Source organism: Melospiza melodia, chromosome 4 (genome assembly GCF_035770615.1).
Source record: "Melospiza melodia melodia isolate bMelMel2 chromosome 4, bMelMel2.pri, whole genome shotgun sequence".
Taxonomy (NCBI): domain Eukaryota; kingdom Metazoa; phylum Chordata; class Aves; order Passeriformes; family Passerellidae; genus Melospiza; species Melospiza melodia.
Window position 1 is genome coordinate 61,150,932 of NC_086197.1, and position 21,498 is coordinate 61,172,429.

General features: G+C 36.8%; 1 protein-coding gene across 1 annotated transcript; it reads left to right on the plus strand.

Moving 5' to 3' along the window:
• The first annotated feature begins 10,761 nt into the window (after positions 1–10,761).
• Positions 10,762–21,014, plus strand: LUM (lumican). Its single transcript, XM_063154915.1, has 3 exons — positions 10,762–11,097; positions 14,155–15,051; positions 19,989–21,014. The coding sequence occupies exons 2-3, from the start codon at positions 14,175–14,177 to the stop codon at positions 20,141–20,143; spliced, it is 1,032 nt and encodes a 343-aa protein (XP_063010985.1). The 5' UTR covers positions 10,762–11,097; positions 14,155–14,174; the 3' UTR covers positions 20,144–21,014.
• The last annotated feature ends 484 nt before the right edge of the window (positions 21,015–21,498 follow it).

Genomic DNA, 21,498 nt, shown 5'->3' on the forward strand with positions numbered 1-21,498 from the left:
CCTTGAGTGACTTCATATTCCATCATGCCATCAAGAAAACGAAGCAAAAAGATTAGCCTTTTGGCTATATTTAAGATTTCTATCCTTTATTGCTAATTTTCAACACCAAATTCTTTAAAGACATGCCAATCTTTTATATACAGGGGAGCCTCTGCATGTGTAGATTACAGACAGATAGAGAAGACTGTGTGAATTTCCCTTTAACAGTTAGAAATAATTGGATTGTTATGGAAAAACTTAAATATATTAGCTCTTTACTGCTGTCAAAGGACTAAATTACAATGAAGTGGCAATATTCCCTTTGAACTGCCTTGTTAGAATTCTGACACACAGGATTGTCACATTTCCTACATCTCAGACAGTTAGAATGGCTTCACACTATGAAAAAAAAATGCACAAGGATATTAGATTATTCTGCAGAACTGGGAAAGAAATAGCCTTAATATGAATTGAAGAAGACATTTACCAAAGCTCTGTCCTACAGAGAAGGAAGCTGAGGATGCCTCCAGCCCAGGTCCACCCTCTCTCGCCTTTCAAGTGAGTCAGTTGAGAAAAAAGAGCTTTCTACCCCTTGGTGACCTCATGGACAGCTTCTGGGCTGGTCTGAGAGCAGGTGGTACCTGAACACACGTGGACCTCATGAGCACCAAAGCAATCCCAGCATTGGTACAGACTGGGTGATGAATGGTCTGAGACCATCCTGCAGAGAAGGATTTTGGGGTACTGGTGGATGAATAATTTGGTATGAACCAGCAGTGTGCACTTGTGGCCCAGAAAGCAAAACAACCTGGGCTGCACCAAAAGCAGCATGGCCATCAGGGAATCCAGGGAGCTGATCCTGCTCCTCTTCTCCACGTTCCTGAGGAACCCACCTGCAGTTATGCATAAAGTGCTGGGGTCCTCAGCACAGGAAAGAGCTGATGCAGTGGGACTAGAGAAGAGCCACAAGAAGGGTCAGAGGGTTGGGCACCTCTCCTGCAAAGGAACTCTGAGAGAGCTGGAACTGTTCTGGGGGAAGAAAAGACTAAGGAGAGACATTATTGCAGCCTTTCACTAAATAAAGAAAGCTTATAAGAAAGAGGCTTTTTACCACAGCCTGTAGTGAGAGAATATAAGTTGCAATGGTTTTAAGTTGAAAGATGGTAGAATTAGGTTGGACATGGGGAAGATTTTCCTTAAATTAAGGCTGGTGAGACACTGGAACAGGTTGCTCAGAGAAGCTGTGGCTGTCTCGTCATTGGCACCGTTCAAGGCCAGGTGGGATTGGATTTTGGGCAAGCTGGCCTCATGGAAGGTGTTGATTATTACAGGGAGGTTGGACTACATGATCTCTAAAGGTCCCTTCTAAACCAAACCATTCTGTGATTCCAAATGCAGTATCAGGGCCCTGAGTACACCAGTGGGCTCTTGCTGCCATGACCATCTCTTCTGCAGCCTCTGTCCACCTAGACTTCCACCACTCATTGTCCAAGAGCTGCATTTAAGCTCAATTCCTTGTCTTTTCCCTGAGCTTACAGCTGGGTTTCAGCAGGAGGAGAAGGCAAGCTGGGAGCCAGCGCTCACACAAGGCAGAGAGCAGCCTCAGGACTGAGGTAGCAGTGCCACAGCACCCCACGAAGCACAGCAAAGTTGTTTGGGTGGCTGTAACAGATGTCCCCTGAGAGGGCAGGCTCAAGGTCGAGCTCAGGTTGCCAGTCAATGATATAATGCCAGGTACAAAACTAGGAACAGCATTCCCAGAGCAGAGCTAGGACTGGGATTCAGCCGGAATGCAGCTGCTGGACAAGAGGTGTCGGCAGTGTGGTTGGAGAATGATGAGTGATGAGACTGGAATAAAATCTGCATCATCTGAGTTAATTAGGAGCTCAAATCCTGTTCTCCAAAGCCTTGAAGCCTCCAAAGCCTTTTCTAAAAATGTTTTGATGTATGTGACAAGTCATTAGTGGTGACTTTCAGAAGAAGGATTTCCTGCTAATTGGTAAAGCAAACACCTTCTTCCCTTCACCAAGCTTTGAATCAAAATATTGTGGGCCATCACCTGCACATCTATTCCCTGCTTGCTTGAAAGAGCAGCCCTCATGTGGGCTCCCTGGAAGAGTAACCATTCTGAGACAACACATATCTGATGGTCTCAGGGTTATTCAATTATGGTTGTATAAAAAGGTCCATAATAATGGCAAAGATTTAACTGCTAAAACACAGTGTAAAACCCTTCCCTTTATGAGTGAAGTTATTACAAATATGTGATCCTAGATCTCTCTATTTTCATGAAATTGAATAGGAGCAATGGGTTTGCTATACCACAACTGAGTAGTTCTATTATCTGTATCTATCTAGAAGCTACCTATGAGGTAAGAAAATCTAAATTATAGCGTTCCTCACCAGTACTGCTGTGGCTAAGTTTGTGTCAGCACTTCTATGTGAAAGCAGCTTTTCCACTTAAATATTATTCCTCTGCTAAATCTTGGAATCAGATCTTGTTTCTCAAGCATATTTGTTTCTCCTTTGAAAATTAAAAATAGTCCATAGTATCTTCTTCAAAACCTCAGTGTAAGGCAAAAGTGTATATAAGTACCAGCACACACATGCACAAAACACACACTCATAAATTTTAAGAAAATGGTGGAAATCATGAAATTATAATTTGATAAAATTATTTCAGGGTATGTCCACAAATCTTAGGACCTGAATGTCTACTTTCTTATTGATGGCTTAGGTTATATTCTAGAGTCTAAAGCTACATTTCTGTTATTAAGTGAAATCCTGCCATTTTCAAAGCCTGTAACATGACTTAGTCCCATCTCTCTTGTAAGGCTTTCTTGCCTCATGAAGCTCAGTGGCTTAATTTAAGCTCTCTGCTGAGAGTGATAGCTCCCAAATCCTGGCTAGGAATTGTTTAGTTCAGGCTAGAATCATGCAAAACCCCATTCTGGTATACAAATATTGCAAAGAATAACTTGGCAGTTTCAGGGACATTATGTGATTTACTAGTCTAAGTAAAGCCTAAAGAAGAGAGAAGTCAACAATTTCCTTTTATACAATAATTTTTTTTCTAACATTAAGATTTTTCATTTATCTACTCAAATATTGAAAATGCTTTTAATCTGCCTGTTATCTGAATGCTTTCCTTACTTTTTCTTAGTCAGTTGTAATGCTTTCTGCAATCCTTCATGGTAAATTTTATCTCTGGGTTCTTATGTCTTTGAACAACTGAAAATATGGCATTGTGATCTGACTGAGACTTGGGAAGAGTTACAGATTGTAGTACTTTACTTTCCATACCCACAATCCAGAAACCATTCCAAACCAATTGAGAAGAGAGAAAGGAAGGCATTCCCTCTGAGTTAACTTTCTATCACTATTCCAAAAGATGCAGTATCTTTCAAAATGCTGTTCTGTTTTGTAGCATAATGTATTTATGTATTTATATATAATATATATATGTATAAAAATTAAAATATTATGGAAGCAATAAAAGGTCTACTGGGAAGCTAAAGGGCCAGATGTTGATTCCAGTTTTGGTCCAATTCAGTTTACCATTTAACAAACAGACACACGCTTAAAAAAATATACAGATATTGAATTATCCTAATACCATAACTAGGTGCTTGCTGAAGTCTGACAAAACACAAGATGAAGAAAAAAGTTAGTCTACGTAGACGTCTGAAATCTATGGGAGGTGAACAAGTTTAATTGGCAAATGCTGTATTCTCCTTAAAACATTGCAGGATGAGGGAAAAAGTGCAGCTGGGCTATGCTTGAGTTGGATGAGATCAGCTTAGACACACTTGAATGGCACATTTGTGTCCAGTCAAAATAAGTTCATGAACACCTGTGACACAAAATGTCTTTAATAGTTTCTCTCCTTTCCAATGTATACAACATATACAGTTATATATGAAAAGCTTTTCTTGAGTGTAAAAAAGAAAACTGATCAGTGAGGCTGCAGGGGATGGTCTAATGGAATCAGAGAACTGTCTTCTAAGTTTTTATTTGACCTTTCAGAGAATTGCTTATTTTAGCTTTTTTTACTATTGCGATTTTTAGAGGTGGTAAGAAAATGGAAAATACCTGTGGGTCATGGCTTCTTGCAGTCTTGTACATCCCATTTTGCTTGGCTCTATTTTTGTGACATTTCATTGCAGATATTCTGCTGAATACACAGCTAAGAGAAGACTGTGGGGAGAATTGTTGGAGAGTACTCTTCAGACAGTTTACACAAAGTGAAGCTATTACTTAGGAGACTGATTATTTCCTGGACTGGAGCTCCAAGGGCACAATTTAGCTTCCAAAAGATAAGGGTCTAATATCATTCTGGATTGCTTATATGTGCCTGGCATCCTGCTGCTACCTCAGGACAGGCGAGATCTCAGAATTCCTTAGCTGTGTAGATCTCCTAAATCCCTCAGTTGTGCTGTGTGTGCAGCCCAGGCCGTGTCAGAGAGCAGTTACATGTCCTTGCACTGCTTGACTGAAACCACAGGCAACTGCCTAAATGCATATGTCTTGCTATTTAACCACTGCTGTTTCACCATTTCTTTGCTTTGCCATCAGCAACCATTTGAAAAGGGCACAAGTGTTAAAGTCCTCTTCCATCATCTACACAGGTGAGTTGGACACCCGAGAGCCTCTCAAATAATGCTGGATGCCTACCTTTAGGTAAGTGAATATGTTATAGTGCCTGTGTTGACAATTGACTCACCCTGCAGGCTCCACAACTGTTTATTACATCCCCACTGATCCTGAGCAGTGCCTGCACTCTTATCACACATGCAGACAGACACCTGTGTTTGCTGTCTCTCAGGACCAAAATGTCAGATTCGTCACATTTCTGACACTGTTTATAATAATAGATAGATTGCATCTTGCAGAGAAGTGGAGGCAATCTTAGTGAGATATAACGTGGAGTAACTTTAAAAAAAAAAAGTAGTTTTTTCAATGGGAAATTTGATTTTGCGAGATGCTTTTAGCAGTGTCATGTGGCCGTGTAGTAAAGCTTTTGTAGAGTTTCTCAACACTGCACAATTCCTAAGACAAAAGGCATTTCATACAGCATGAGGTTAATCCACTCTGGATCTCCTGATAAAAATAAAGACAATTAAATCACTGGATTGGAATCTGTGTTTGCCAAAGCTGACCATGTTTCCAGCCAGCTCTTTCAGAGGAGCTCAATGTCCAAACAGGAAAAGGATGAAAAAATTACTCTGGAAGGAAAAAATTGTAAGAAAATTAAAAATACTTCTTCATATATCTCTTGTTTCTTGATATAACACCCCAAAAAGGCCAGTTTTAACCATAACTTGCTTTATTTCACTTGATAAGTAAAATGTTAGAAGAAGGGAAAAAATTATGAGACGTGAAGAAAAAAAAGAATGGTTAAGATTAAATGTGCCCCTGTACGTATTATTAATAAGGAAAAAATAAAGCAGTTGCACTGAATATGTCAGTGACAGATCCACAGATAGCATGGCAGAAGATAGTTGGAAGAAGATGGAGGTTTTGATGAGGAAAAGAAATTCTAGTAATGTTATCTATAGTAGTACATATTATACTCCTACTATACATATATATAGTATACATATCTATCTTTACTACAACTAAAGAGACACAAGCCAATGATTAACAATGGAATATGAATAAAAATAATTATTGTTTGCTGCATTTGGAAAGGAGTAGATCTGCTTTTTCAGACTGATGCACTTTTACTATATCATTTTCTTTCTAAAGGAAAGAAAAACAACAAAAATGTTTGATAGTGAGAAATACTTTTAGATTTGGTTGTCACAAGTTAGTTTGTACTTAAACATCTCAGGAAGAGTTGTAAGAGTTGTTTGGTTCATTTGTTTCATTTACACTCCATTTTCATGAACCTGGGAATACCAGAACACTGATGGGGTGTTACTGTTCATGGATTTTAAATAGGTATAAGGTGTCTCTACCTCAAGGCTATTAATCTGCCACCAGTCCTAGGGAAAATAATGCAAAAATCTCATACAGCATTCAGGGGATAATGAACTAAGTGACAGCTAATGTCAAAACAGATACTAATAGGTAGCCAATGATATAATAGATATCTATCAAACTTTACTTGCTGATGAGGTTTTAATTTTGGTAAAAGCAGCTTCTGTAGTTGCAGTAGATTTGTCCAAGGTGCTTCATTTTAGAAATGACAATGGGCAGTATTTTTAAAAGCTGCATGTTAAGTGCCTCCCAAAACTGTCCCACCATCATGGCAAAGATGATTTATGACAGTGCATCTGTTTAAGTCCAGGGTCACATAAACTAGCAGAAGGCCAAATGATATATTCTCATTGTTCAGCAGAATCCAGATGAATTAACATCCCTTCAGACCTTAATCTGTAGTGATCTGAATGCAAACAGACATTGATAATGCTTAGATTCTGGGAGGTGAATGATTTTCAAAGCAGGTCTATGTTGGTACAACATTAGCATATACAAATAATAGGTGGTGAACTAACCAAGTTGGCCAAGTCCAACTCTTCCTTTTCCATAACTTATCTGTACTGTTCCCAAAACAGAAATACAGAGATTCTGCTATAATTTTTACCTGTAACCACAATTTACTCACAAATATAACAGCTCCTTGAGATACTCTTGGATTCTTGACATTGGGAAGAATTTGAGTTGTCTCATGCTCCAAGGCCACCTAATTTTCTTTTATACATGTATCAGCAGATTTTAAGTGCTATGACAAAATATACAGGATATTTAAGGAGTCTGGTTTAAAAACAGACTCTGGCCTTCATGTTTAGTCCTCATCCAAAAAAAAGCTTTGATCAAACTTTGGATCAACTCAAAGAAACTTTTCTGTTGACCATTTGAATCAAATCAAAAACAGTCTGAAAAGCAACAGAGAGGAGGATAACAGTACAAGAATACAGACACTGTCAAGTTTGAAGAAAAACAGTGAGCAGACTTTCAGAAGGACAAAAACAAAAATTTGTGCTCAACTAAAATATCTGTTGCGGTCTGCTAATAGGTTGTAACACTGTTACCATTTTTGTAAGTTTCCATAGCTGGCATTTCCTTTTTAGGAGAAAGGAAAAGAAGGATTTGGATCACCACAAATTTTGTAATGCTTATAGTATGTGGTCTAACACTTTCCATTTAACATGTAAGTCCAGTGTAGAGATTGAAAAAATAAAATTTCAATTAGGAGGAATGGAAGTTTTCAGATGAAAAAATAAGCACCTACAGCCTCCAGAACCTGGAACTGAATTGTTTGTAGTGGAACTCATTAAATATGAGTCAGCCTTCAGTAATATTGTCAAAATGCTGCAGAACTTTACAGAAATACTTAACTAATTGTTCCTGGAGATTTGTGCCAATATCATATTTTTGTTTATTCACTATATATAGGCTAACAGGCTGTATATTCACTGTTTAGAGACATAGAAAACATCATGTAGAGACACTATGTTGCCTCTTTATAATTGTCTTGCTGCATGGTGTCCATTGAAGCCTTTGCCTTTGATGGAGGTTTCTTAACCCCTGCTGCAGGTAGCCAAATAAAATAAGCTAACCTTCATTTCATCTTGAGAGTAATATTTAGTTTAAATTCTGAGTGACCAGAGGAGGAGCCTCATTGTTCACTTCATGTGGCAGTGTGAAAAGTTCCATGATGAATTTTTCTGGAGCTATATATGTCCCCATGGCAAAACCACCCTACTCCTGATACTGGGCACACAATTCTCTTGGTTCTGTGCACCAGGTGTAGGCACAGGTTTGAGATGAAAACAAAGCAGCAGTTGGTTTAGATAGCAGCTATTAAGTTTTGGTCACCTGAGTCTTTTGGGGAAAAGGATATTAAATGCTAATAGATTGGGAGGCACTTCCATTTATGCAGAAGCTATAAAGAGGGCAGTTTTACAAGAGACTAAAAGCAGAGAGGATACCACTGATGAGTGTAGAAACAGAATGTGACACTGTAACTCAACAAGATTTGGTGGCTAGATCTCAGCCAGTGCAAATTGACTTGCAGTGAGCTCTGCTTTCAGATTCTTTCATTACAACCCATTAGACTTGGCCATTACCAGTTATGAAAATATGAATTTTAAAAAGCCTAAAAAGGAGCTTTGTATCACATTAAAAAAATATTTCTATTCATATATCACAAGACAAAGAAAGTTAGATTATAATAGGTTTTGATCATATTTCCCATCAAAGAAAGATGAATAACTAAGGTACAAAAGAAAATAAATTTTGAAGAAAAACTGGAGCACAGTAGTTGTAAAAATGAAATACTAATATGTCCTGACATCATCAATGTGAAGCATATTTATAACCACTTTACAACTTAGATGACATAGGTGAATTTACATATTACTTTGTGTATTCCTTAGAAATTAGGGAATTAAATGCTGTTTGATGACTTCTGAGACCTACTAAAATAACCCCTGCACAGAACACAAAATAGGACCAGAAACCAAGAAATCACCCAGCCACAATCCCACCCTCTGTTGCAGAAGAAGCCATACCTTCATCTGCTGGGTTGTAGCACCTACCTGCTTCCCCAAACAGGTTTATGAGGTGATAGCTTCATGAGTTACAACCGTAAGATAGGAAAAGCATCAAAATTATGCCAAAGGGCAGTATTAAATAACAGATTGGAGAGACAGTAAAAATCTTATTAAAAAGAGAGGAAAATCTATTGGTTTTTTATCTTAACCTCAGAAGGCATGTGATTCTTCATCTTGACTGTGCAATTTCCATAGCTAATTTAAAGCAGTCAGCAAGACAGGAACTATATGAATGAACTAGTCTCAGCTGAACTTTATGTGACCCAAGCTTTTACCATATGTTAATTTCAAAATACCATCAGTTTGATCAATAAGATTTGTAAGCTATAAAGATATGCACGTTTTGTATTTCTGTTATCATAATGAGAAAAAGGATGTATACTTGATGTATAGAAAAACTGGTTCATAAATACAACTGTGCCAAAAGCATATCAAGCCTGGATTATCCTGTACTTGCAGCCAATGTTTAATTCTATTTGTACTGCAAATGCAAAACTACACCTATTACTGAGGGTTCAAAATATACATTAATTTATCATAATATTTGGCTTGTCCACCAAAACAAATCCGTAGTCAGAGGAAGCCAAGTTAATGCCTTTCCTGTGATTTTAAAAATTCTCTTTACAAATATTATGCTCCATTGCTCACCTTGTTATATATTCTTCCATAGGGCAAATCTCGATATTACCTTAAAGGTTATCTCTTTCTGCATGAATTTTTTTTTTTCTATTCCAACTGCTGAGTGCTGCTTGTTGCTACATTTGCAGTCAAGTCACAGTTGAGGTTTCCTGGGTCAACTAAAGCTAATGAAGTAGTTTTCAGATAAATATCATTCTGTGCATGAGAAACTCCATCTGGTCTCCATTTGTCTACATGCAGAACAACAGCAGCTTTGTCCACTTGTACGTTTCTAGTCCTGATACCATGCACTTTTTCACTTAGATTAATTCACAGTTGTGATCCCACTGCTGCACATTCACTTCTTGGCACCATGCAAGCAGTAATGCAGTCACAATCTGTCACCAACCTGTTTCCCGGAGTGTAAATGTTCTCCCACACCAGGGAGGCAGGCATGATGTCAGAACATCAAAAGCATAACATTCCCTCCCTGTGGGCTGCACTGGCACGTGGCACTCTGTGCGGAGCAAATTGTTTGCTGATTGGGGCATTGCAGAAGCACAAAGGTCTGGAAGTGTTGGTTGTCTTTCCTGCTCTTGGTGAAGGGCACTGGCTTTTCCCTGCTCCCAGGAGCCTTCACTGCTGTGGAGACTGAGATGCATCAGCCGCAAATTTTGGGAGAAGCTCATATCCAGGCTTCTCTTCAGGAAACTGATAGGGTTCTCTAGCCCAGACACATTCTGTACTACAACTTTTCATAAAGATAATAAATTGAAAATGGACAAAATCTCTGATTTTCTACCCCAACAACTACAATGCAAATAAACACACAAGACAATTTAAAATGGCTTGTAAGTGCTTTCTGTCAGCACATTTGACATTTTCCCCTACCCAAATCTATCAAAAAAATATGTTTCCCATAAAAAGGAAAACATCCTCCATTTAGAGATAAGGGAAAGTTCTTATGGGATCATTAAGATCCACTTTAAACTGTTACTTAATGTAATTTTTTTCGACATTGCCTGGTGAAAGTAACATCTCATCCAAGCCTTAAGATGCATTCTTGAACTACATCCATGGAATAAGAAACAGACAACATAAAGCTGAGTAGTTCCAGATTCTGAAAAGCAGGAGAAAACTGTAAGTGCAAAATGAACGAATGTATGGAGTGAGTTTACAGTAACTGCTCAAAACCCATTCCTGGGATGTGTTTTTATTAAACAAACATACATTCAACCACCAAAGAAAATCTCCAGACCAAATCAATTCCGATGATTTGCAGAAGAGTCTTTGAACTCAAATATGTAATCTTTGAACTCAGTATGTAATGTGGAAAGGGATATGATTCAAAGATAATTTTGAATCTGATCCTCAGGCTAAAGTTTTCATTAAGGATATTTTACTGTGGTCATAAGACAGTTAAAGAAAAAGGCAGAAAAATGAATGAGTCACTTGGCTGAAGAAGAACAGCAGCATTGAGGTCTGAGTGCTATGTGTTAGCTCATGTCTAGCAGTATAAAATAAGTTGGAAAACAAAAGCCTGCTTGCAATTTCTTTTACAATATAACATGTTTTCCCTCTGAAATACAAAAAAGAATTTCTTGTATAAACCTGTGGCTTTTTAACTTTCTCAGGTTTGTGAAATATCATTCTCTGATCCCACAGGAGGAACAGATGGGTTGTCCTTGTACAAAATATGGTATCCACCTGCACTTCATTAGAGAGCTGCATTTTTGTACATGCCACACCACAAGATCACCATGATGACATAGCAGCTTCAGAGAACAGCGTGACTAGGGCTTTTTTTTTCCCCCCTCTTGTAACACAGAGGATCTGGCAGACTTTTACCTCCTGACACTGTTTAGAGCATATATTGGTCGATACAGCCTCTTATTGCATCTGCTCTGGGAATTAAGGAAAGCAGCTTGAAGGCAGTAAGGTAAGTGCTGCTGCATGCTTTAACCGTAATGTTCAGCTGTTTAAATGTAGCTGCAATGGGAACATGAAAACATGACAGGATAAGTTTGCCAATTTGTAAATTGAGCACAAATCAACAGTTTCACTGTCGATTCACTTTCTCAGTTTCCTAAAAACAGCTTCACATATTTTGTACATCAGTGTGCAATTTTTTACAGTCTGCTTTGTTTTACATCGGAATAAGATTTGACACACCATACAAAGAAGTGTGTAAGAGTACTCACTGTTTACTTTTTCATTCATAATATTAATGAGAGCTTTGTAAATCCCATTTGCTAAATCATTTACTCCATTCTACAAAAAGACAATGTATCCTAATATTTAAATAATTAATCACATAAACAGTGAGAGGGAAACAGTAGATATTTTTAAATTTCTAATTAATTTTAAAGCACATTTTAAATATACTAGTGAAACTTAAAAAATATGGTCTTTTGCAAACTGGGTAAGAAGTTAAGCTACAGATATAAGGTTGATTGACTGTTAGTTTTATATGTATTTTGTTGCATAATAAATTAATGATTAAGGAAATATAGACACAGTTAAACATAATTTGAATAGTGTTTCTAAATTAATTTTGGAAGCGTTTTCCCAAAATTATGGATTTATCATTTAGTATGTTTTGGCAAGTTGCCTGAACAACTTCACAAACATTTTCACAGGTATTTTGCAACACAACTGCTTAGAACAGGCACAGGTAATTAATTAAAACATGTTTATGTTGTAATATAAAAATGTAAGAATGTTTTCTGATTTTATATTTCAGATTCATGTAGTTCAGTGCAACAAACAAGCATGATCTATTAACCTTTTACACTTCTGACAGTAAGACATTCAGATACCTGAATGAGAAATAAATTAATAAAACAAGTTAAATAAATTTCCTATTTACTTTGTAATTTTATGGTGCACGTAGGCTCATATGGCCCTGAACTATAGAATTGTCACATAAATTCTAAAACGTTTTGATAAATTAATTCAAAACACTTGCCATCTAACATTTTTAGTTACTTGAAGGGTCCTGCAGAGCAGTAAACTTTTTACTCTATTTAAAGGAATGTATGACTATGATATCAATAGTGAAACTTAGCATTACAAATATAATTTGAAACCAGAAAAAAAAAAGGGGTTTGAATTTAAAATGTCTATGTTATTTTAAAACTATAAAATTAAGGAGGTGTGTAAAAAATGTCACCATAAGGCCAAAGAGTGTAGTCCAAGGAGTTCATTACACTCTTTTGATACTTTGAATACAGAAGTACTTGATTTCCTTTTTTTAATGTTTAGTACCTAAACAGAACTGGATTTTGAGATGCATTGTGTTGCTGCAGTTTTTGCTTTCAGATGAGCTGTACTTATTTATACCAGCAGGGGACTGAAGGTCGAGCTCATGTTCATGTTGCATGTTCTCATGAAGTAATGAAAGACAGGCACAGAAAATTACACTGACAGCTACTATTTCAATGATTATCCTAGGGTTTTTAATTAGGTAAATGTGATGGGACCAACACCATGGAGATGATATATAATCAGATTTCCTTTTCTGGGGGACAGCAGTTTAATATCTAGCAGTGGGACTTTATGGGTTATTGAGTAGAGGTAACATAAGAACATTTTTAAGAAATTCTTTGTGCTGCACTGCATGAGATCAATAGGCCCTGCCTAGAGATGCTTTAAATGAGATTGTTATCTCACTAGAATATAATATGGCTTTTAAGAAGTCAATAGGAAGAAAGACATTTAGAATTAGGAAAAATTTTGTAGCTATGGCCCTGTACTTTAGGTCCCCTGTGTAACAATTCCAATAGCAAGACTAACTTACTCTGCTGGAAAATTGCCGAGATCTGAGATCAATGCCTTGTGGTCTGTTTACAGGCTTCACATACTTTCTGAAATTCCTTGAGAAAAAAAAAAAAAAGGTTTTAAGGATTTTCTTAATCCTCTCAGTCTCTGAACAGTAGTTGAGTACTTGGAGCCTTGTCTTTTACTAGTGAATGTCAAAGCTCACTGACTTTATTGGTACTTTTCCAGCAGAAGATCTATCGAGCCAGTTAGAGGTATAAACAAGATACTAGTCTTCACAGATTAATTGACATCTTGTGGGGTACCTGATGAGAAAGCAATGGCCTAAAAGAGTTAAGTGACCCTATGTATACTGAATCACAAATACCTCCAAGGGAACCAAATGTCCTTTTGCTGTATGTGAACTGAAAAACTAATTACGTAAAGCCAGTGTTTTATTGTTCAATTAATTTAGAAGGGACATAAAATGTAACCAACACCTTTGTTGTATAGAGAATTTGCAAGGACATTTTCACTCTCTGAAATTCAATCACTTCAGGTCCACTCTCAGATTCAGTAATTTCAGATCCACTGCACACATATGCAATACTGGTTGTTTGGCACGTTAAAGATAATATGCTTTATATTCCTATTAGTTTGTTCTTTAGGTGACTATGAAATTTAGTGGACCATGCTTCACAGAATATAATCCATGAGAAAAAGAGATTTCAAGCCACACACATCTTAACAACCCACTATGCATGAGAACATTACCCTCAGTTATAATTTCCCTGTCTCTTTCAAACTTAAGTCAACTAGCAACATGTTTAGAAATGAGACAATTCAGCACATTAGGAATGCTTGGTAGAATTTAAATGGTGGAACTGTCTCTGAATGTGGCCTTCAGCAAAACTGAAAACTTCTGTGTCAAATTTAAAAACCTTGTACTTCATCATCTTTCCTGTGACCTAATCAATGAATGCAGAAAGATATAAAAAAAGTTTTACTTACAACAGCAAAATGGCCAGAAATTTTGCATTGCAAAGAAAGATTATGCAAGACAGGGGCACTGATATAGTATTAACAATGAAATACTAACAACCCAATATATTTTTCTATTAATTAAAAACTTTAAATAGGAACCATAATTAGTTTTTAAATATAATCTTTATGTGGTAAAATTTCAAATATTGCTGAGAGAGATGAAAAACTAAAGTTATATCCTTTCATCATACAGGAACAGGACACATTAGAAAGATGACTCTAAACTCCCTAGCTGTCTTTCTGCTGTTGATTAGTGGCATTTTTTGCCAGTATGACTACGGTCCTGGAGATGATTATGGCTATGATCCTTTCGGGCCATCCGCAGCAGTCTGTGCCCCAGAATGTAATTGTCCTTTAAGCTACCCTACTGCCATGTATTGTGACAATCTTAAGCTGAAAACCATTCCAATTGTACCAAGTGGAATTAAATACCTTTATCTCCGAAACAATATGATTGAGGGAATTGAAGAGAACACGTTTGACAATGTAACAGACCTACAGTGGCTGATCCTGGATCACAACCATTTGGAAAATTCAAAAATTAAGGGAAGAGTCTTCTCTAAACTAAAGAACCTGAAGAAACTTCACATTAACTACAACAATTTGACTGAAGCTGTCGGACCACTTCCCAAAACTCTAGATGACCTGCAATTAAGTCACAACAAGATCACAAAAGTCAATCCTGGTGCATTTGAGGGGCTGATGAACCTGACTGTCATTCACCTCCAGAACAACCAGCTGAAAGCAGATTCTATTTCTGGGGCTTTTAAAGGCCTGAATTCACTTTTGTATCTTGACTTAAGCTTCAATCAACTTACAAAACTACCAACAGGACTGCCTCACTCCCTGCTCATGCTGTATTTTGATAATAACCAGATTTCCAATGTTCCTGATGAGTACTTCCAAGGTTTTAAAGCCCTACAATATTTACGCTTATCCCACAATAAATTAACAGATTCTGGAATACCAGGTAATGTCTTCAACATCACATCCCTAGTTGAGTTGGATCTCTCCTTCAATCAGCTGAAAAGCATTCCAATTGTCAGTGAGAACCTGGAAAACTTCTACCTCCAAGTCAACAAAATTAACAGTAAGTTAAATTTGCATATATTCATTAATGTTTACCACAAACTAGATACTGATGGCCAATGCAAGTATCTGAAATAACACATGAACCAGTCTGAAAAAATATTACTATTTAGACTGTTAGCACACTGACATTTACCTAACAGTTGTCCACATTCATGTTAAAAGACAGATATTTACTGGACAGCCACTCAATATATCCTTAAAATGAGAAATTTATGCTTTCATGCTAAAGTGGATTTTTTCCTCAAACTTTCATCTTTTGTAAGTTGGAGTAGGTACATAGAAGCCAAGGAAGCTGTCTTGTACAATTCAGGAAAAAAAAATGAAAAGTTTGATCAGTACAAAAAGATGTTCAGAATTTTTAAGTTAACAAAAAAGAGAGTAGTCAGGTGAGGATATGACTATGGTAACCTTTCAGGAGCTGGTAATCAAAATACTGGAGGAGGGAGAAAGGGAGAAAAAACAAATTCATAAGGTAGCAGGCACAAGATGTAGGGGAAAAGATACATCAAAGTAACTGCATTTGTTTCTTTCCTCCCTTGCCTCATGCAGCATCCCTCCAAACCTCTCTTGAAATCCAAAGAGCTGCCCTTGTTCTTTCTTTTCACTCTCGTTCTGCACATCACATAATCAGGTGGCAAGTTTTCTCCATTCACTTATAATCTGAAAAATATTCCTTGTGAAGCCAAGAAATGCCACACCTTGCACGAGACCACGAAGGTTTCTGCAGAGACAGGGCTGTCACAAGGCTGTCCCCTTCCTGGGCTGACAAGGAGGGCTTGCAGAGCTGCACAGGCCTCACCTCCACCATGCCAGAAGTTCCCCAGCTGCACCTTCACCAGTGGCAGTCCCTGATGGAGAGGGAGATACTCCAAGTATGACTGTGGTTCTTCAGGAGAATTTACATCATCTTGCTTGTTTATACAGAGTAAACCGCAAAATCCTCCCCTCTGTTTGCCTGCTTGTATCCATCAAGGATTAACAGTATTAATGTTAGCTACTCCATACATACCTAACTCCATGGAGACGTAGCCTTTAAAACCAAACATTTTTAGTGCAGATCTTACTAGATTTAGGGCAAGATATTTTGAAATGTTTTGTATTTACTGTTTCATTTTTCTCCGTGGCTTTTTTTTTTCCTAGAGCATCTCAGTTTCTTGTTTTGATGAGGGAAAACAATGAGTTAATACTTCCCACCCAAGGCACCACATACAGAAACCTCTGGAACTCCACCAGATACTCTGCCACTCCTAAAATAGCTAAAAATTATGATTTTTAACTTTTCATGAGATATAAGCACTTTCCCCTACTTAGGATGATCTGAGCCTTCTGCAAGATAACCAGGTACCAAGCTTGGCTGCTATTCACTTTTCCAGGGACATCAGAGTAAGGGACTATGACAACAATTTTAGCTTTTCAGGGCAAGCTGCATTTTCAAGGGGTTAGTGTGGGGAGTGGATGTTCACCAGCTACTGCTACACTGTCATCACTACCCTATGGACTGATGCAACAGAATTATGATTTACTGATTTTTTTTTCTTTATCATAAAATCTAGCAGACTTCAACAATCAATTTTCTCAGCTATCTAATTTTACAGGCATAATATATGGTTCCCTAAGATGCTGATTGACAATGTGGTATAAAAATTAATTAAAAATAATCATCAATATAGGTCAAACAAAGCCCTTGGATTTCACCATTCATGACATCTGACCTACAGCTGTGAGTGCTTAGTCTTTTGGGAAATTGAGTTGATTGGTCTGTGATTATTTAAGCCTCAAATCAATGAGCAGTTCCTTTGTTTAATAAATTGTCATGATTTACCAGTGATTTATGAAAGTAAATCAGGCCAGCTTCCATTCCATGTGATGGCCTATGATACCCCTATGCTGTGAGAGACTTTTGTCTAAGGAGTAATGATAATTTGTCCTCAAATACACAAAAGAATAATCTTTCAGTTTGTGCTTGCTTAGATTGAAGTTTTCATTATACTGAGAACTAACATAAAGATATTTCTCCAGAGTTCTTAACTTGCTGTGTCTCCCCTTTTCTTAGATACCTTAAAGCTTGTAGTTATTTATATTTGTCTAAGAAAGAATAATCTGGTTCCAGTGTTGTTGATATTACTGGAAAGAATATTTCTCTAAATTACTGTCCATGAATTTCACCATGGACTTGCTACAATCATTGTGCATTATCATACATGAAAAATAATCTGTTTGAGAAATACCCTTATTTGAGTTACTCTGAGTTTTTTGATGAATAAACACCTCTAAATATATAGCAGAATTGGCTTTGCCTTAGTATGTGCTGTTTCCCCCTGTGTTGCAAGAAGCAGTGGCAAGAAGCAGATAGCAAATTGTTGAGAAATCAAATTCAGAGTAGCTCCTCTGATTTCTAACTAATAAATTGAAGCACATCCATTATATTGATTGTAGGTGTCAAATCTACACTTTTATCTATCATTGCATCTCCAAGCTGGAAAAGGACAATGGAAGATTTAGAAAAGCTTTCACTTTCTCCACAGCTCAAACATAAACTGTAGTTTCTAAATTGAAATGCCTTTAAGATGCCATTATTATTATATGCACACACACAAGAATGTACACAAACACACACACACAGACACAGACACTTGTGTTACAGACTCCTCAAGGCAAAAAGAAACTCTGCAGGATGGAAAAAGCCCCAAGAACCAAAGACTTTCAGTGAAACAAGAAGAGGGTCCAAAGATGGCCTTCTCTGTATTTCATCTGTACTTGTAAGGGATTAAGGAGGAAATTGTTGCTTCCACATGAAACCCCAGGAAGTACTGGGGTTACTCCACATAAATGGAGCATGAAAGGGGAAATATGTAAATGTGATAGAGGATAGTTAAGAGTCAATATATCAGATTCTGGAGATGCTTTATGGTCTTTCATCTGGTTCACTCCAACAATTCCTAAAGGAGTTTTATAACATGGCCTATCTAAAAATGTTCACATGTGATTAGTGGACAACAGACCAACAATAGTGACTATGGAACTTCAGATCCTGTTAGGATTGCCCACTGTACTCTTAGATGAAAATCCAATTTTCATCCAATACTTCTTATTCTCTCAGTGTCTGGCTTATGCAAGAATTCTGTGTTAGGAAAATATGTGGGGAAAAATTCCAGCTACACTAGCTCTGAACCTGAATTTTATAAATTCAGGAAGACATTTTTTCACCTGCAACATTAATAAGTGTAACAAAAGAGGAAGTAAACTACAGAGATATTCGATGCCACAGTACTCCAGTATAAAGGATTGCAATTCCCCATACAGATCACACAGGCAACAGCTCATCAAGTGCACTCACAAGAACCACTGGTCTTATTTTCTGCTAGTTGAGACTGCAATTAAAATGAAACATTTTTTAATATGTTTCTAGCAACTGAAAATTATATGAAGAGTATAAAATAAACTTGAGTCTTGATACCCACATTTAAAAGGTGTGGACCAAATAATGGACCAAAATCCCACTGAGGTCCAGGACTGAGTTAATTTGACTTCTGTGAGGCCAAGATCTTCATCCACTTCCCAAGTGGTTTAAGTCTCATAAACAGTCAGCACAGATCAGAGTTGTGTTATCACACTTAAGTTTTGTGGTTTACATGTATGAAGTTTCTGTCCTTTGAGTAGTTAACCATCTATCCAGCCTGTATAAGCGTATCTTTTGCAACCAAATGTTAGTATTTGTGCTAAAAAGTAATGATATGAAAAAAACCCATCAATTTAAATTTATAAAGTTTTTAAATGTTTGTCATCAGCAAAAATATACTTACTATGTCACTCCTGAATGACAAGAAGATGGAAAAAATTATATTAGAATTCCTTTATTTTAAACTTTACAAATTAAATCCAAGTTATCTGAAGAAAACTGGATATAAATAGTCAATGACATAGCCTATAGCCCAAGAAAATGAATTAAAATCTCAAGAATTTCTGTTTTCATTCAGCAAAATTCCACACAGACATAATCCTATAAAAATCTCTCCGATCATATGATCTTAATGAACAAGAATTATTAGTTTACTTCTGCTGGTACATTCTGAACCATAGTGTCAGAATTGGTCTGAAGTCTTAAAATTTTACTGTATGACAACACGGACTGCCCAAAGGATGCCATTCACCTCTCACCCTTTCAAAAGAAGGCTGCACTCTATACAAAATCTAGGAAATTGCTTTGATTTGCTTTAATCAAACCTTGGTGATCAAGATCTGACTATTAAATTATGTTTCCTTACCTCCTACTTGAAACAACTTATTTTGTGGATGGTACTTGAGTCTTTACCCACTTAACATCAAATCTCTGTCCAAAATATTGCCTAAGCTCTTATGCTCTAAAGAGCTGCCTGTACATTTATACTTAGTTTCCTAAAGCCATGTTCCATTAGTGATAGAAAATTATTGTAAAGCATGACACCCACTGGACTGCCTGTTCTTTAGGGTAAAGCTGTATCATGGTTTCAATTTCTCCAGAAGCTTTTTGCTTCCTTCAATGTCTTATAAAATCCATTGTAATGTACACAAACTGACTGATTCCTCTCTTTGCATCTCTAGATTTTTTTTAAGAATTGTTTGTCCTTTTATCTAAATGCCAGATTAGACCTCTATATAAAATTTGAAGTCTAAAAGTCAAACTTGTACTGGAAGAAAATGGCATTTGAAAAGCTAGTCTTCGAATTCTGAACCTCTCACAACTAACAGAAAGAAAATCTACCAACACAAGTCCCTCAGGTTCCAATGAATTTACAGGGTCAGTGTAAATGCAAAATATTGATAATAGTATAATGAATTAAGGTCAGAATTTTCAACTGAAATCCAAAAAAAAAAAAAAAATAGAAGTATAAAGTTTTTGTCCTATTTGTGCTAATTATTAATGTTTTCCTCTTATTTCTGTTCCCTTTGCTTCAGAGTTCCCACTGAGCAGCTTCTGTAAGGTGGTTGGGCCGACGACCTACTCCAAGATCACGCACCTGCGCCTGGATGGGAACAACCTGACGCGGGCCGACCTGCCGCAGGAGATGTACAACTGCCTGCGCGTGGCCGCCGAGATCTCGCTGGAGTGACACCCCTGCGAGGGCCCAGCTCCCTCCCAGAATAACACACCGTGGTAGTGCTTTAACATTAGGGTATGCCTAAAAGCAAGTGTCAGTCTGCATATTATCCATTCTGTTTGGGAATATTTAGTAAGGACTTGGCAAATTTAAGGGAGCGTGTGCATATTTTTACGAATGGTTCTGTTTAGAAAGCACAAGAATTACTAAATATGATGCAAAATATGTCTTTATCTGGCTAAATGACTTGATTTAAAAGATTCAACTTCATAAAAATCTATATTCATCCATGCAGTACATGCCAGCAGGTTCCAGACTCACAGGGAAGTTAGTTGGGATTTGATGTGAGTTATAGTGATCAGTATGGGCTGGCCTGTGTCCATACAAAATTCCTGTCCAAGTTTCCTAATCATCATGCCTTTTATATATTGTTACCCATGGCAAAGGAAAAAATGATTTAACAACATACAAACAATTTAAAATTTGTGAAAATATGTGTTCAGAGCCTATGACACTGTTATATTAATGGAATACATGAAAGATAACAAGGAAAAAATATTCAGGTTAAATAATTGTTTACTCTTCTTTTTGTCATACTTTCATTTAACTGTCATAATAAGATTTTTATTCATTGATGGTATAATTGTTATTTCAAAATAAATCATATATACAAATATTTTTATTCAATTACTTGCATGCTATTTTTAACCAGAGTGTAGAAAATAAAACATATCAAATAGTGTCCTTTTGTCCATGTCATTGACAACTATGTTACTTTCTTTTATAAAATGAAAAAAAAAACAGGTTAGGACAAGACAATCTAAGCTATTCTATCATTATAAAAATTATTGTGATGTTAAATAAACTGTTTTCTCTACTTTGACATTTCAATATTTTGTACACATAATTTAACATGTGCCACTACACTTGTGTTGCCTTATGAAGTTTGCAGTATGGGAACCATGGCACTATGAAAATGTGCAAACTAATGTTTCAGTATTGTCAAAAGAACAGTGAAATCTCTCAGAAACCACAGGTGGTGAATAAAATGCAGCTACACATGGTAAAGACATGGTAGTATGTTCCACTCAGGACTAAATAGTCCAAATATTGTCAGCATCTTGGAACACACTAAAATAAATGTGTTAGTAACTGAGAGCTGTAAGTGGCTTGCTTGCAAGTACAGATCATCCCATGGGTACTGTTTTATTTTCAACTACTGGACTATTAAACACTCAAACAGAAACTTTGTTAGTTTCTATAGCAAAAGCAGAAACTAGCACCTCTGAAAAAACCCCAAACCAATTCATACCAAACCATTTTGTCGGCACGTTGCCAGTTCCAGATGTTCAAAATCAAAACACAAT

Bases quoted from the DNA above. Each gene is read 5' to 3' on its own strand.
- LUM (XM_063154915.1), top strand. From the start codon at position 14,175: ATGACTCTAAACTCCCTAGCTGTCTTTCTGCTGTTGATTAGTGGCATT. The intron at 15,052-19,988 runs GTAAGTTAAATT...CCTTTGCTTCAG, and splicing joins CCAAGTCAACAAAATTAACA to AGTTCCCACTGAGCAGCTTC.